The sequence below is a fragment of the Danio rerio genome, chromosome 11, assembly GCF_049306965.1.
Source record: "Danio rerio strain Tuebingen ecotype United States chromosome 11, GRCz12tu, whole genome shotgun sequence".
NCBI lineage: Eukaryota > Metazoa > Chordata > Actinopteri > Cypriniformes > Danionidae > Danio > Danio rerio.
Window position 1 is genome coordinate 31,786,493 of NC_133186.1, and position 18,787 is coordinate 31,805,279.

The 18,787-nt window shown below is 35.6% G+C and overlaps 1 protein-coding gene across 3 annotated transcripts in view; it reads left to right on the forward strand.

The window, feature by feature from the left end:
- The first annotated feature begins 266 nt into the window (after positions 1-266).
- The window catches only part of gucy1b2 (guanylate cyclase 1, soluble, beta 2), a 49,164-nt gene continuing 30,643 nt past the window's right edge, over positions 267-18,787 (forward strand). For 2 of the 3 annotated variants that reach the window (XM_073916842.1, XM_073916843.1), the window contains exons 1-2: positions 272-331; positions 10,539-10,634. In XM_073916842.1, coding sequence (XP_073772943.1) covers positions 10,577-10,634 — 58 coding nt within the window. In that variant the 5' untranslated portion in view covers positions 272-331; positions 10,539-10,576. Of the gene's footprint in view, positions 332-10,538; positions 10,635-18,787 lie in introns of all 3 variants that reach the window. The other variant, XM_073916844.1, reaches the window with a different exon arrangement.

An 18,787-nucleotide genomic window follows, 5' to 3' on the forward strand; every position in this document is an offset into this window, starting at 1 on the left:
TAGTTGAAATAAAATATGATAATTACATCCAAAAAAGTATAAGTACACATTATTTTCATCTATGAAAATTAATGAATTAATGAATTAATAGTCAAATTGTCAAAAAAAATTTAACCCCTTAACTGTCGGGACATTTTTTCGAACATTTACAAAAAATATTATTAAAAATTCTAACCTGAACTTTAATCTTGAAAATCTATATATAATATACAAATATCACCAATAATTTTGAAGTAGGATTTTCAAAAGTGAGGTGACCGTTATCTAATCTGTAGTTGTTTTATGACGCATTCTGCACGAACAGCCCAGCAAGCTGGATTTAGTCTGAATCGTAAGTCTCTCGATATTTATCACTTGTTTATAGAACTGCTCTATAAAAGAAGCGCTGTTCTGTGCAGGCTGGTTTTCAAGTCCCTTTCCCTGGATGAGGAACAACCCACACAAACCCATTAAAAACACTGAGCGTCGACCTCCTTCCGTTAACCTGTCATTACCCTCAGCAAATAAATAAACTGCAGCCCTTCGCTTTGTTAGTCTTGGCTGACCGATCTGCGAGGCGCGGTTGCTGTGTAAAAGGAGCGTTAGTCTGGAGGCCAGTGACCGTGAAAAAAAGACTAGTAGCACCTCGGTCGCCCCCTCTTTTCCCTGCAAAGATAAGAGGTCAGTGCTGTCAGTCACCGCGCTTCCGAACCGAGTAACTGAAAGGAGAGATAAGAAGATCATATCATGTTAAGAGAAGATCTGAAAGACAGCCGGGCATACTGTGCTAGACAAAACATGTCAAATATGTACATTTTAGATATCTGAAAACTATAACCAATTTAAAAAAAAAAAAAAAAAAAAAAAAACAGGCTAGGCTGGATTTAGGACTACTGGATTGATTAAGTTTGAGTAAAATGCTTAAATTTGTTTTATTCCATAAAAGCCTATAATAACATTTATTCACAATTTAAAATAAAATACTGTAAATGTAAGCATTTTAAAGAAGAAAATGACAAGGTAATTTTCAGTTGTTAAAAAACAGGGTTTTTCCACCAAACAATGCTTTTTATTTTAAATCTCTTCTGAAGTTAAAACGTGAATATAAACAAGTCTGAAAACAATTTTATCCAAAGTGCCCTAAATGATGCCGTTTGATGAGTTTAATGGTCATCATAATCTTAAATCTTTAAAAGTTTTTTTATATTTCGCTTTTTTTTAAATGTGTAAAAACATTTATGAATGCAGTGTTGGGGAGGAAATTTTATAGATTACAGATTACAAATTACTTTTTGATTACTTTTAAGTTTCAAATGGATATTTTCTACTAAATCATTTTCAAGCTTTTATACCAGGCAGGTGTGACCTTACAGTGCCTTTGTTTACTGCTAGAGTTTCAAAATCTTTCATCACTTAAATTAAGATTATATTTATTTAATATTAAAGTACAGCCACCACAAAACCAGACCTTTTAACAAAAAATATTTACTGTTGTTACAAAATCTAAATTTAATTAGTTTTTAATTAGTAGGTGCGGGGTGATTTTTGTGGCATTTGCAAAAAAAATACATCTAAGCTATTTTTGCATAAATCAAAGCAACTTAAATCCAAGTCTATCATATCTTAGTGATCAATAAAACCATCAATGAAACATATCAAGCATAATTGTTCAGTTCAGTTATTTGCAAATAATATGCTGTACCAAATTATAGTATATAACAGCAAAAACAAATATTTAGAAATGAGCATTATATATATATATATATATATATATATATATATATATATATATATATATATATATATATATATATATATATATATATATATATATATATATATATACTGTATATAGACCTCCTCTCCTTCAGTCATCATCACTGATTAGAGTGAGAGGTGGCAGTAACGTTAACAGTAAAAAAAAAGTTTGTTGTCGACCAGTGAAAAACAGATAGAAGAAGAAATCGACATATCCACATCATATGGATTTACTTTCATCTACTAGACACTGGCCTTACTGCCTTGTAAATGTCGGTGCCGTCACTTATTGATCTGTGACTGGTGTCTGGTGTGGATGCTACTGCACTACTTGATTAAAAAAAAAGCTTCGCTACTGAAAAGCTTGATTTAGAAAGTAGCAACGCTTCCGCCACACTACTGAGTAGTTATAGCTTTATTAAATGGCCTCAGCAGAAAGCATCGTGCATGTCAAAAACAGGCAAAGCAACAGATTAATATTATTCAACAATCTTTAACATTTTTATAAGTAACTAATTTAATAACATCTTTTTATAGTAACTGTAACAAATTACAGTTACAGTTATTTTGTAATTAAATTACATCACACCGTTACAAGTAACTAGCTACTCCCCAACACTGTGAATGTATTATATCATTTGTGCGTCAAATTTCAAAAGACCAATTACCGCTTATGCGAGGTGTTTTTATGCAGCATCTATGGGGCTGAGAGTAAACTTGACGTTATTCTCCCCTCTTTAAACTTTAAATCTGAATTTTCCAGGGGAATTAATCATTTTAGGCTTGACTATAAGCTCCTTACACCATTAATATATCTGAGTAATATTTTAGAAAAATATGTTTACTTAGTTCATAAAATCTGAATTAATTAATGTAAACTCATTCATTTTCTTTTCAGCTTAGCTCTCTACTCATCAGGGAATTAGTAATAGGAAATGAACCACCAGCTTTTCCTGCATATATTTTACACAACTGATGCCCTTCCAGCTGCAACCCAGAACTGGGAAACATCCATACACACTCATCAACACTCATACACTACGGACAATTTAGTTTACTTACAGTAATTTACCAAAAGCGCATACCTTTGGACTGTGAGGGAAGCTGGAGTACCCGGAGGAAACCCACATCAGCACGGGGAGAACATGCAAACTTCACACAGAAATGCCAACTGACCTAACCGGGACTTGAAAAAGCCACCTTTTTGCTGTGAGGCAACAGTGCTAACCACTGCATACCATGACACCCTTCATAATATATATATATTGGTATTTTGTATTTTTCCAAAGATTTTCAAATAAGTGAAGGTGATGTTAAAATATTTCTGTTTAGAAATGCTAATAAAAGACAATGCCAAAGTACATGAGATGCTTTTTTCCCACAAGAATTCAAGACATTTGTAACATTTTTTACTTAATGCATTTTAACCTCACATGTATAAGTCTAGCCATATAACACTTAAAATTCTTTTCATGTATTTATGAATAAATGAATAGAAAAGAAGTTGTGATGCCAATGACCCTATAGTATTACCATGAACTGCGCAGGCCTAAGCAGTTTTCAAAATGACTGACATCTACACACAAATCTACATAAAAGCACACTTGTTTTCCTTTTAAAAGGCCAAATACCTATTTATTTTACTAATATGTATTCTTTCATCCATAATCTACCAATCAAAACACACCATTGACCCAATTTCAGGCATGTCACACCAATCAACAACCACTACTTCAAGATATTGTAGTGTTATTAATGTTTCAGTGTGATGAAGGTAAAGGAGTTTGCTCTTTGTGTGAGTGTTGGAAGTTTACCGCAACCCTGAGACATTGAAAATGTTTCTCTGAAAACTAGGAGCTTGAAAGCTGCTCTGATGTTTCTTTTAGCACTCTCTCTCTCTGTTTCTCATATACACACACGCAATAACGCACACGCACACACTGGTTTTCAGGGTCGTTCAGAAGCAGCAGTGTCTGCTGTTTCAGCCTAGCTCAAGGTCAGCACACAGGCATACAAACACAAGGTCGGTCTGTTCACAGAACATAAAGGAACAGATGCCAAACACACAGGTCCCTCCCTCTACCACTAACACAAACCGACCGGCACCCACACGTCCACTGGCTTAATGACCTGGCCTGATGGCTTCCGTCCTTTAATGGACCATCAGGGTTAGCAGAGCGACTGCGCGGCTTGAGTGATGTGTTGTGTTTGTACGTGAGTGTGTGTACATGGAAAGAAAGTGTCCATTCAGAGTTGAGCAAATGGACCTTTTCTTTTTAGAGGCCTCGATGAGTGTGTGTAGCCTGCCCTTCCTCTGGCTTTTGTGTGGCTCTTTGAAAAAAAGATTATCAGAGCCTTTTTCTGCTGCTCTGGGTCTCGGTATAGGGGTTTGAAAGCTTGGCCTTGGCATTGTCTTTCTTACTGAAGATGCTACAATGGAAACATAATTCGCTTGATGAACTGCGAGCAGAAAAACTTGTTTCACATCACCTTCAGGCAAGGGCGCACAGTGTTCATACATAAAGATTTTAATGTAATGTTATATGCGTGTGCTCTATTTCACGTCTTCCGAAGCCGTAAGTCATTCTTCATTCAATAATTAAATTGGTTTACATGAGGCACCTCTGGTCATGGTCGAACTGTGTTTTAAAGAAACGCGTTGCATCAATGTGACTGAACTGTGTCTGTATGTAGACCTACTAATGAAGATGAATTGCTACCTCAACATGTTTTAAAATGTGTTAGACTTACTATTAAACTGTGTGTGTTGACACTAAAAACATGTTTGGAACTGTAACCCTAGTGGGATTGAATTGTATGGGTGTGAAACTAATTCAGAAATGGCACCTTGATCAAACTGTGTGCTGATCTGAAAAAAAGTTTAGTACTGAACATGTTCAGTAACTGTGTGTATGCGCAACCCAGTACTGGGAAACACCCATACACTGTGGCATTCACACACACACTTACCTTAAGGACAGTTTAGCTTACCCAATTTACCTGTACTGCATGTCTTTGGACTGTAGGGGGAAACCAGAGCACCTGGAGGAAACCCACACAAACACGGGGAGAACATGCAAACTCCACACGGAAATGCCAACTGGCCCAGCCGGTACTCAAACCAGCAACCTTTTTGCTGTGAGGCAACAGTGCTAACCACTAAGCCACCGTGCCGCTGTAAAAAGCAATTATTCATTTATTCATTCTTTTTTTTCTGCTTAATTATTAATCTGGGGTCGCCACACTGGAATGAACTTATTTAGCACGTTTCACGCAGCAGATTCCCTTCCAAATGCAACCCATCACTGGGAAACATCAATACACAGCCATTCACAAACATACACTATGGACAGTTTAGCCTACCCAATTCCGTATGTCTTTGGACTTGTGAGAGAAACAAGAGCACCCGAGGAAACTCACGCGAACAAGGGGAGACCATGCAAATTCCACACAGAAATGCCAACTGGCCCAGCCGGGACTTGCACCAGCAATCTTCTTGCTGTGAGGTGATCGTGTTACCCACTGAGCCACCGTGCCACCATAAAAAGAAATTAGTTACTTTTAAAAAGTGATTAAACGTGTTGTCTTAAAAGCAAAAAGTTGAATTCACTTTAAAAATTGAGTAAACCCATTCACATAACTTTTATAATTATGCACATTTTGTTTACTTGATAATTATAATGCAACAAGTTTTCCCTCTTTTATTTTTTAAAGGTGCGGTATGTTCGTTTGACACCCAGTGGTGGAACTGATTATTGCACTCCTGAATCTAAACACTCGGCTCCTCCTCTGACCTGGCCACGCAAGCGCAGGTTGCCAGATTTATGGAGTGTGCCTGACCATTTTTTTAACTAGAAGCATCAGCATGCGTTCGAAGAAATATTTTACTGTAACTGTTCTCCGGAAGTTGCATTTTCGGTCGCAGGACATGTACTTTGAGAGCCTTCCTGACCTAATGAATGAAATAGGCAGTTTTCCAGCAAGGGTGCTGAAATATAATTGGCTAAACGAGTATTGGGCAGGTTAAATGACCAAAACAAAGACAGATGTTCCGGCTTGTAACGCACATTTTTAAAGCAGAATATCTGACTTCAGCATTGTTTTTTATATAAACAAGACTGTTCACTTGGCATTTTTTTTATATCTGCAGACATATTATTGTATTTTCATTCTTTAGAAGAGTCAAAATCTTATATACAGCACCTTTAAGTAGTCCGCTAATCGCTTTTTACAGTGTAAAAAAACTTTCAAAGCTTAAGCCTTTCATAAAAGAACCGAAAAACATAAATTTTGGATTACATGGAAGATTTTTTAAGCTTCAAAACTGAAATATTTTTGAATGATAAGGTCCATCCATATCTGATGGTATGAGGGAATGCACTACATCTGCCTTTTGTCATTATCACATGACCTATGTAAGTTGCGTCGCTTCACCAAAGCCAGCTGAAGGCAAGCCTGAAATGAATAACCTAAATATAGCCTAAATAGCCTAGCATAAATGATAAGCCTAAATACCTTCATGGATTCCAGGGGCCTAATGTAAATAGTGGGCAAAATCTGATATGTAGCGGGGAAAAAAAGAAGAATGAGTTCATCAGACGCTGGATTCGAGCCGAGTTTAAGCTCGAACGTGTCAATTCATGATCACATGTGTCTTACGAGGTGCGCCACAGAGACTGCTAAGGGTACTGCAACATTTGTCAGATATAAACCACATTATTTCTTTTTTTAATGCACTCAGTGCGATGTTCAGACCCAACTGTGTTAACCGCATCAGCTAAACTCTCCCACTCTATTTTTTTCTTTTGTTGTTAATTCCGGAAAACAAACTTGCAAATAACACCGCTTTTCTCCGGTCTACCTCCGAAAGCAGCACCTCCATTTCACATTCTGTTCAAAGTTTCTCTTTTTGCTTGCTTTTGCCTTTGCTTTTTCGTTGGGTTTTTTCCATTAGCATAGTCATTAGCATATTCATATGGGGGAGGAGGCAGGGAGGGGTTTTGTGCTCGTGCATGTTGCGCTCAGTTTCACGTTCATTCGGATGTACAAAAGAATATGCGTGGGATTCGGCGTACGCAGTGTTTCATACATCTGAATTTTTTTCTGCTTACGCACATTTACAGCTTTGTGCGTACGCAATGTTTTAGTATGATTTCCACGCAAGTCTTCGTACATGAGGCCCCTGGAGACCAAACACTACTACATGATTGGCTAAGACATGTAATTCCCTCATATCATCAGATGGTGTCTGGTGCTAGCTTTTTCATTGAAAAAAGATTTCAGTTTTGAAGCTTACTTCGAAAGCATTCAAGCATCTTAAAGGGGGCCCATTATGACCCTTAGACCTAAAATAAATCTTTAATGTCTCTAGTATGTGAAGTTTCAGCACAAAATACCGAACACGGTTTTTAATGAGGAAACAATTCAGTTTCATTTACAGATCTAAAATGAGCAATGGGTTATATATCCACAGCTAGTGTTTTGCAGCCATTGATGAACTTCCAGTGAAAGCTTAATGTGACTATTTTCAGTTTCATGAGGTTGCTTTTACAGCATCATTGTTGTAATGTCATTCAAATATAATCAGTTAAATAGACCTCAGCATTCATTTAGTTGTTAAAGCACAAAAAGATACAAAAGATGCAGGCGGCGTCATTAGCCACAGGCCAGCGCAGAAATTTCCTTAAAAATACTGGAGTAAAATAATTTTTCATATTTTAAAGACATGATGCGTAAAAATATCATGTAATTAAAATATCATTTAAGTGCTTCTTGTTTGGTCTGAAACCCACTTTATATCATATCTCAGCCGGGCAAGAAGATGTTTTTAACATAAATCAGATCTTAAACGCAGCGATTTTGTACAGGATGACAATTCATCAGAAGCCCTGGGGCTGGCACACTGAAATCAAAAGTCTGTGTGCATATACCCTATTACTATTTTTGGTCTCACAAATATTAAAAACTGCATCATAACTGTTTTAAATCGCTGCTTTGATATTTATATGGTTAAAAATAATTATTATGATTATTAGATTGTCAGTAATATGGTAATTGATGAAGTTTTTCTAACACTCTATCAATATGTTTGTTTGTTTTTTGCTTGTTGTGAGCTGAAAGCTCTGTAGTTTGTTATAGGGCAGCACATACAGTGTAATGCCGTGCAACACAGTGACCGTCAGATGAGCAAATAAACACTTCTTAAAGCCTGATGCATCATATTTGACAGTAACATGACATTTATAAAAAATCTGTATTCAGTTGCTCATCTTGAATAAAAGTTTATTTACTTATATTTACTTTACAAAGCTAATATTTCCATAATAATTTGTTAATATTTCACATCAAAAAGACACCAAAAATACAAATTCAAGTTCAAGTTCAAGTTGTAAATTTTCAAAAGATAAAAAGTATGGCGCCAGTAGAGCAAATATCACTTAAATAGTCCTTTATAGGAATAATAAAAAAAGGGTTATACAGGATTTTGTTTAAGTGCTAAATTATGAAAAGAAAAGGTGAATTCAATGCAATATTTACAGAAATATGAAAAGGATAATGCATATGAAAACAGAGTATTCAGAGCAGAAAGGTCGTTGCAGATTCAGATTTTCTGGCTCCCATCGACCCTAATTAGTAAAAGCTAGACGACACAAACAAACAAGACACATCACCAAGGCCATGTAAATAATTCACTCTCATTTTCTCAGTGTAAAAAACTGTTTCGGCTGCGCATGTGAATAACTAAATTTCTGTGTGCCTCTACTCAAAAGATTGCAGACAGAAAATTTGGTTAAATCATTTCCATGGGTCATCCGTAAATGTATTGGACAGGTACAAATTGATCATTTCCTCTCTCAGGAAGTTTTCTAAATAACAAAAAAAAAAAAAACATTTATGGACAAAACAGGTTACAGATCTTTAAAAAAGTACTTAAATGGACAACAAACATGTACATATTTGACATTCTAGTGGATGAATTTAAACATCCAATTTTGCAATATTATAAAAAAATTATGCAGATGATCAGCATATAACAGTGATCATAAAAAATACATGTAATAAACAAAATACAGGAATACAATAGGCTGTTAAATAATCATTTTAAATAAAAAATAATGCCTACAACAACAATAGTGAAAATAAAAGGTACAAGCTAAAGAATAAACGACAGTGATTTACTAAAATATGTATAACTAATTCTACCATTTTGCAATATTAAAATTTGTTGCAAATCTGACATTTATTTTATATGTGAAATCCAAATATAAACTTATATGTCATATATGTAATCTGCATATACATTTGAAGTCAGAATTATTAGCCCCCCTGAATTATTAGACCCCTGAATTATTTTTTCCCCAATTTCTTTTTAATGGAGAGAAGGTTTTTTTCAACACATTTCTAATCATAATAGTTTCAATAACTCATTTCCAATAACTGATTTATTTTATCTTTCCCATGATGACAGTAAATATTAATTGACTAGATATTTTTCAAGACACTTCTATACAGTTTAAATTGACATTTAAAGGCTTTACTAGGTTCATTTGGATAACTAGGCAGGTTAGGGTAATTAGGCAAGTTATTGTATAACAATGGTTTGTTCCTTAGACTATCGAGAAAAAAATAGCTTAAAGGGGCTAATAATTTTGTCCTTAAAATGGTGTTTAAAAAAATAATAACTGCTTTTATTCTAGCCGAAATAAAACAAATAAGACTTTCTCCAGAAGATAAAAATATTATCAGACATACTGTGTAAATTTCCTTGCCCTGTTAAACATCATTTGGCAAATATTAAAAAAAGAAAAAAATTCAAAGGGGGCTAATAATTCACTTCAACTGTATATCAGACTTTTTATGGGGGTACAAACAACATGTGCTATAAACAAAATGCATAAAGTATATTAAACAGCTGCACCCTTGTTATCTACAGTGCTGCAAAAAAAAATTCTGTAAATTAGCAGTTTTCTGGATGTTTATATTATATCTTTTAATTTTCCCCTTTTATTTATGCTTTTGAATTGCATTATGGGAACTTAGATTTTTTTCCAACAATTTTTAACTTGAAAAGTTTGAAAACAGGACTTTTATTAACGTTTTTATAGTTTACAGTGATATTGTTGGTGTTGTGTTGGTGTTGTATATTATACAAATATACAACAAAACCTTGTAATAAACATCCAGTACATTCTCTGTTAGTTTACGGACTATTTCTCTATATATTAGTCATTCATTCATCTGGTGTCGCTACTGACATTCATTCATACGTTTTCTTTTCAGCTTAGTCCCTTTATTCATTAGGGGTCGCCACAGCAGAATGAACCTTCAACTTATCCAGTATATTTTTTACACAATGTATGCCCTTCCTGCTGCAACCCAGTACTGGGAAACATCCATACACACTCATCCACACATACACTACAGACAATTTAGTTTATTCAATTCACTCATAGTGCATGTATTTGGACTGTGGGGTAAACTGGAGCACCCGGAGAAAACCGACACGACCACGAGGAGAACATTCAAACTCCACACAGAAATATATTATTTCTTATACATTATATTATCACAAATGACTAAATGTCAAAAAAAGTGACTTTGCAAAATCATGTAGTTTAATTTACAACGTCAAAAGTTGTCAGAGCAGAGGTCAACATCCCATAATGCAATTCACAACAGCAAACAAACGGAAAACATTTTCAAAATACAGAAAGATACTTTTTACAGTGCATATTTAATCTGAATATCTAAATCTGTCTACCTGTAATATCCCCCCAATCCCCCCTTGCTCTTGTTCATAGGTATATAGACTGTATATGCTGCAGGTTACCCACAGTTCATGTGTCTCTGTGCCTCTCAATCACCGTGCGTCTCAGCGGGTGGAAAATCTGTCAGAGGTGAGTGGAGATTGATGCCTGTGGCCTTAGCTGAGCAACTCTGCCATCACGCTCCAACAATTTTACATATTAATTTATGTTCTGCGGGCTTGTAATTGAGAGGGGAGGAGAGGGCGGACTATTTGCAGAGAGATGAATGCCCTGCTCTTTATGATTTATCACCCTTTCATCACCTTTTGTAAGGCTTGTTTAAACAGGCCATGTATATGTTGCCTTCACAGGTGAGTAAAACAGGGTCATGTTTGCATAAAAGCCTAAATTATGGGAGGGGTTACGCTGTTCTGGAGAGGATGGGATTATGAATGCTGTTTGATATATTGAAACTCTTCTATTTATTTTTATGGCTGTATTTGTTAGGGTGTCCTGTCCTGTCAGTGTGAATGAGAAGTACCAAACTTCTGTCAATATCAAATGCAGCGTCAGCAATGGTTGATTTATTGTGTATTACAAAATACATTGTGCATAGATTCAACTCAAAATCCTTTACTTATAATGTTTTATTAAACTTTGAAACTGTCCCTTTTAGTTTTTAGTCTTAACTGTGTCGTTTTGGTGACTGTCACTTTAAATTCAAATTAGATTCTGCTCTTTCCAGAAGTGGGCAGAGCTATAAATGCCTTTGTGTCAGCATAGTAGCAGATGTAATAATAAGACTATCATTCTATGCTAATGAGCTAATGAGGAAGAGATTGTCACTAGTGGGTGGGGCTATAACTGTGAACCCTCCTGTTTTTGTCCATTATTCTCCCGTATTTTACACTTCTATCCTGCTATCATCCCATAAAGGTATTTTCCTGTATTTCTCCCAAATTTGCAATCTTTCTATGAAGGGTGGCAATAAACATTAGAGAGCCGATCCTCCCGATATGCAACCCATACTGTCGAACCACCAGGGGACGCCCCTTGCTCCTAAATGTGAATTTGTTCTGTGCTTTCGTTTTATTTTGGCACAAAAACACTTTAAAATAAATATAAAAACAGCAGGATTCCCTTCCTTTCCATTACAGCCGCTGTTGTCCCCCCATGCAATCCTTAAAACAGTCAGTACATGTGGCGGTGTGTGACTGCCTGGTGTGTTCCATATAGTGATAAATGGATGCTGTTTCCCAAATAGATTCTGTACAAACGATTTAAAGCTAATCAAAAGCTGATACTCTGGGTATTAGGTTTAAAAAGACTTACATAATAATCTAATAATCTAAACATGTTGATCTAGGTGGGTTTTCTTTTAAACATGACAAATTTTGTCTTAGTGAGCATAAAACATTATGAAAGCAATCGAATGCTTTCATTATAGATCTGTGCAGTTTTAAAGTAACACCGCTGTTATTTAGTTCTAATTTATTTGCTGCTTTTTCTAATGTATACTATTTATTGTATCCTTAATAATAATAATGATATCCTTGAATAATAATAATGATAATAATAAAACTTATTACTGACCTTATAATTGTTTATTTAGAATGAAACAACTCCAGATTAACAGATTTAGTAATTGTTTTTTTGTGTGTTTTTTTATGGAGGAGTGTGGGATTTCCCTTATTTTCACATCCCAATGTTGACATGAGTGGAGCTTTTGCCCTCTGATGACATGTACAAAGAGAGAATATCAATCAGTGTTTCTGCAAACTGTTTTTATCAAGTGTCATTTAACAAATTACATTAATCATTTGTTACCTTTAGAAGCAGGTTATATTTTCAGCCTGTTGCCACACAACTGTGTTTACACACCATATAAATGTGATTTTTTTGCATAACAGGTCCCATTTAATATTTCAAGTTACTGTAAAAGTAAAAACACAAGTTAAATAATGTTCCAGTGTCATTCAGCATAACATGTATTCATATAAAAATTAAACAACATATTAAGTAGGCCAGTACTTGCAGTAAAATATACAATCCAACAAACTATAGACAGCAAAAGAATAAGTGATCAAAATTATACTACTGATAATGACAGGTCTTATATTTTAGTCACTAAAATGTCTTGCTGACAAATGGATAGGGTATAATCTGGTGGTTTTAAGAAAATCAAGTAATTATTTAATAAATTATAATTATGACTTTAGGGCTGAGCAACTAAACTTACTGGCCACTGGTGTCACTAATAACGAGAACTTCTGAAAACAGCATGTAGCTCATTTAGGGCGCATGACCACCAAAGCGTTTTTGCACAGCGGAAAATGTCACACCTCTTCCAAAAACACTCTGTAAACATTTCGTCAATGATCAGTACATTAAAAACGCCTTTTCGTGTGAAACAGATGCTTGGTGCTCACCACATATATTTCTTTTAATATTATGTTTTAAGAATCATCATATAAATTCTATTTTTACCATTTGATCATTCCCATAAAATAAACAATAATATTCATTTATATATATATTTTTATACAACAGTTCTGTCTGGTTCTCATATCTGATTGGCTGATAGCCGTGCGATATTCTGCAATATTAGAACTCCTACAGCCTTTTTACCCTTTGTGTATTACTCCGCCCACATACAACCAGCAAAAAGCAGACACTAGAGATCTAAAGTTTAAAAGATGCGAACTCAACTGTTTAACTGTCAGCTTATAAATTGAATCTGGAAGAAAGTAGTTCCTCATACAAAAGGGTTTTTGAGACTCTCCATGTTTGATTTAGTTTTTATATACACAATTATGCCGTCAAACTGTTGTATGAACGCAATATCACACTCGTAGCAGTGCAGTCATATCGCACTGCTACGAGTGTGATATTGCTCAATTACAATACTGAGGGTATTCGAATATTTCATGTTGACCTTTAACCTCAATGGGGCAGCAGCCTTTTTCATATATATATATATATATATATATATATATATATATATATATATATAAGGCTGCTGCCCTATTGAGGTTAAAGGTCAACATGAAATATTCGAATACCCTCAGTATTGTAATTCTAAGTTACCTAAAGTTGTATAAAAAATAAAATAAAACAATATGAATAAATATAAAAGCACACACTTTTGTATAAAAATTATAAATGTTTACAAATATTACAAATTTAGAAATATTTAATTATATTTTAAAAATAATAAATGGGTGACACGGTGGCTCAGTGGTTAGAACTGTCACCTCAAAGCATGAAGGTCACTGGTTTGAGTCCTGGCTGGGTCAGTTGGCATTTCTGAGAGTGTGTGAATGAGTGTGTATGGATGTTTCCCAGTATTGGTTTGCAGCTGGAAGGGCACCTACTGCGTAAAACACATGCTGGATAAGTTGGCAGTTCATTCCGCCGTGGCAACTCCTGATAAATAAGGGACTAAACTGAAGGAAAATGAATGAATGAATAATAAACAATAAATATTAACATGCAAGTCAATGTAAATTATTAAAATTGTTATCAGTTTAAACATTTATGCTATATATTCAAAATATTAAATATTTTAAAATTTGCCTCATTTTAAGAGGAGATTCACAATATCACATTCAACTAAAAACTGAAAAAAAATGCATTTGATAATTTTTTGCATCTAGACTGTTATGGTTGTGTCATGTATAAACTATTCAATATAGGAGAGGTCAAACAGGGACATGTATTACAACATCACATTCTTAAATCTAAGGAACAACAATGAAAGATTTAAACAAAGTGCACTGATTCATTTTCAGACATTGACCCGGGACAAAAATATGGTAATACTTTATTTTGATAGTCCATTAGAGTATTAGTTGACTGTCTATCCACATATCAAATGCTTTCTGGCCCACAATAACTTTTCTCTTGGCCCAATACCGCAAAGAATGATGGTCCTGAAGTGGCCCATAACTGGATTAAAGACAAGGGCAACACATGGGCCACAACTGGTCCGAATCACAGAAAATTTATTACCACTAACTGGCCCTGAACTGGGCCAAAACAGGTTTATTGTTGGACCAATTCTCAGCTATAAGTTAACCATATCAACACCACCATTTAACCAAAAACCCCAAAAGCTGAGCCACAACCCAGCCTAATGTTACCTAAACAATGTAAACATTCGCTACACCAATCTGGGCCACAACCTCCAATCCACACCTGGGCCAAATGGAGTTTTCCGTCATGCATGCAGTGCCATCAGCATGGCCCACAGTCGACTGACATTATGCCTGCCAGTGCCAGCAACACGCCAGCAGTGCCATAATGAGGCCACATTGGGCCAAGCCTGTTTGCTATGCGGGTGCTTAATATCTGTTCATATGCCCCGTTACAAATATTTACCTAACCATCAGAAACTTTGCAAGTGCATGTCAACATACACTAACCCCAACCCTATAGCCGAAACCTAGTCTATTTATAATCTAATGAGAATTAGTTGGCATGTGGGTGCAATGTAACTTAAATTTAACAAAAGGACCATCAAAATAAAGTGTGACCAAAAAAAACCACAAACCATATAATTCACAAAAAAATGGATAAAAGGAACTTTCTGAAATAATCATCTCCTTCGCATGCAGTGCAGGGACATATTTAGGAGTTTCATGCTTTAGATCTAGATGTATTTTACAGTGAGATCTGTATAATCTTTTGTCTCAAGGCCTCTCTGCACAGTGAAGGTCAAACACTAGGTAGCGCAGAGAGCCTTGAAGTCCTCATTGACTAAGAAAGTGTGTGCTTTGTTCTTGCACTTCTCAATGTCAGCCTGCAGGATAATCTACGCCACACTTTTCTCCCTCTTTTTTTACTTGTGCTGTGTCTTCTGCTGATGTAATTACAAATAAAAGTGTGGTCCAAGGCTGCTGCAGAAACACTCATGTAAACTGTATAATTAGGCACGCTCTCTTCGCGTTTCGTACTTTCAGTCCTGCGTTTGTCCAAAGACAGCAGCTGCACGTTTCTACTTCAATCACTTACAATAGAAGTTAATAAAATTAGTTCAATAAGATTTAAAATAATCATTGTTTTGTATGGTTTGTATTGCTGTGTTATTCAAAAGGGTGTGATATGAATGCAACAATGCAAGCATTTATTTTATTCGTCAGAAAAAAAGATCATATGTAAATGCCGCATCTATTTACATATTTGGCTGACACCTCCATCCAAAGGGATTTGCATTGCATTAAAGATACACATTTTTATCAGTTCTGACTCTCCCTGGGAATCAAACCCACAACCTTGGTAAAAAACATCCTTCAACTACATGTAAACATCTAAGCATCAATATTTTTTTTCTTGTGATGGCAAAGCTAAACTTTCAGCAACCACTATTTTAGTCTTCAAAGTCACATGATTCTTCAGAAATTATTCTCTAATAGGTTGGTTTTCGTGTTGTTGTTGTCATTTTAACTGGCAGTGTGTAAAGAGCTTGTGACAAACTTAAAAAAAATGTGACCTTGGCTAATTTATAACCATAACCTGACTTCCTTCGAAAGCCAGTAGACTGATTTTTATGTGATGTTTTCTTTTTAACCAAGAAAATCAAATGGATGACATTTACGAGATGCTTTATTTCGTTCTTTGACACATGAAATGAACGCTTATGTTCAATTTAATGCCAATAGGGGTGTTCTTTTTGTTTTATGTCAAGAAGAAAAGATCAACTCAAGCTGTAGTGGTCTGATCTGGTCCATATATTCTCACATTATAATCAAACTATCATAACAAAGTAATTTAATTGGCCTCAACATGTCGGTGAACTGCTTGTGCCACACACAGATATTTCATATTCATCTAAACGTGGCTTTTAGCACTCTAGACAGCATCTGGATGTTTGAAATCAGTTTATCATTGTTATATCCTCTATTAAAGCAAAAACTATTTTTTTATTGAGTATATCAGTTTTCCTTAAACCCTTTTATCACTGCAGACTGGTCAACGCTTTGATCATTTTAGTGCAGACCGGGGGAGGGGGGATTTATTGGGGCAGTGGTTCATAGGTTGTTAGGTGACTGTCAACCGTTTTCTCTGAGAAACAAGCTGACAAAATATTTTTTTAATTTTTCCTGCAGATTTTAGCTCCAACCCTAATCAAACACACCTGAACAAGCTAATCAAGGTCTTACTAGGTATACTTGAAACAACCAGGCAGGGGTGTTGAGGCAAGTTGGAGCTAAAACCTGGAGGGACACCGGCGTTCCAGGACCGAGATTGGTGACCCCTGATGTAGCTGATCGGTCAGTTTTTGTCAGGCGACTTGTGGTGTGTTCGCTGCATTTATTTAACTGGGTGCGGCTAGAAGGCCACACACCTCCATTGGAAATAACTGGCATGAACTCTAGAAAGGACGTGATATGTGAACTGCCCCTAAAAGGCTGCCGTCATTCACAATCTCTAGTAGTTGATCTATTGAATCAGTCATCTGCACATCAATATCTATCTGGTTTAGTTTAGCTACCAAATCTGACTACGTCAAAGACTACGTTAAATAGTTTGGTCTGCTGAGCGAATCATTGGAACAACTCCCTACTCCCCAAGAACTGTACTTATCTAGAGCGAGCAAAAGGGCTGCCAAAATCACTCTGGACTGCTCACACCCAGCACACTGCCTCTTTGAACTCTTTCTTCCTTCAGGCAATCCATCTCATGAACACTTGATGATAATAATTGTGCAACCAACACTTTGCTATACACTTTTATACACATATGCACTTTAACAACACACTTTACATGCTAATTTGCACATAACAGAACATATAACATTGTATATAGTAATATAGCTCTACATACACTTGTCAATTTGTATATTTGTATTCACTACCTACTTCTATTTTTTAAAATATATTTTTTAGCTGTTTTTGTCCTGTCTCTGTAATTCTGTTGCACGGTAGAAGCTCTGTCACGAAAACAAATTCTTCGTATGCGCGAACATACCTGGCAATAAAGCTCTTTCTGATTCTGATATTACACAGACATGGTAGATTCACCTGATTTGTTGACAAATGGGTTGCAGATCCATTTCTTGGCTTTTCATGGGTCCTTTACTGGGCCTTTTCCCCTTAGCAAAAAAACTTTCCAAAGACGTCTGTTTCTTTCTCATTTTGCTGCTTATGGGTTAAATTTGGGCGCTCAAGTGACCAAGACGTAAGTAAGAGAATAAAATAAAGACTTAGATAGTAAATAAAATGTAAATAATTAATAATTTCTTGTGCTGCCCAGTACCAATTGATCCACAGACCTGTACAAGTCTGTGGCCCGGTGGTTGAATACCACTGAAGTATATGATGGCGCTGGCCAAGTTGTTGCCTGTAGTTCACTTTTTGGCCACTGGTGTCATTAATAATGACAATTTCTGCAAATAAAATACTGGCCAAAATCCAATTGGTCTATGAAACAAGCCATGACAAAAACTGAAAAACAAGATGTGACATCATGCAATAAATAAAATGTAGCTCATATAGAGCACATGTCCACTTACACAGCTCGTAAAAAAAACATTTCTCCAATGATCAGTGCATCTAAAAAAGCATATTTATGTAAAACAGATGCTTGCCGCTCACCACACTGTGTTCTAAAAAATGTGGTGCTTACTCAGCAGGCACGAAACGTCAACATGATGTCAAATTGACAATAAACACCAAATATCATGGGGACATTGCATTTTGTTTGTATTCATATGAATTTGTACCATCTAATTAGTACAATTTAGAACGATTTGCTCATTTCCCAATGATGCTTGGGTTTGGGGGTGGGGTTAGGTGCAACACCTCCTTTTTAAAATCATACAATTTTGTATGACTAAACTCGTATGAATTAGCCACTAAACTGACAAAACGTAAAATACTTACGTTTTCTCGTGAGACAATAAGGCTGGGTTGACATCAGGACCTAACATTAGGCTGATGTCAATGTCCAACCCAAAATCAACCAAATATCTACGTCTAATGATGTTACAGCTTGATGTTGTGTGGACGTTACCAATATGACATCTTTCAGGCGCTGGATTTTGTTTGCCATACCTGACGAATAAATGTCAGTGTATAATATGACATCAATATGACGATGGTTTAAGACGTTGGCTAGATGTTGGATTGATCACTTTCCAACACAACCTAAAATCAACCAAATATCAACGTCGAATGATGGTACACCTTGATGTTATGTGAACATTACCACTATAATGTCTATACGGCGTTGGATTTTGGTTGCTATACCTGACAATATGGTTATATAAACCTCATATGGTTTTGTTTGTCTGCAGGGTTTAT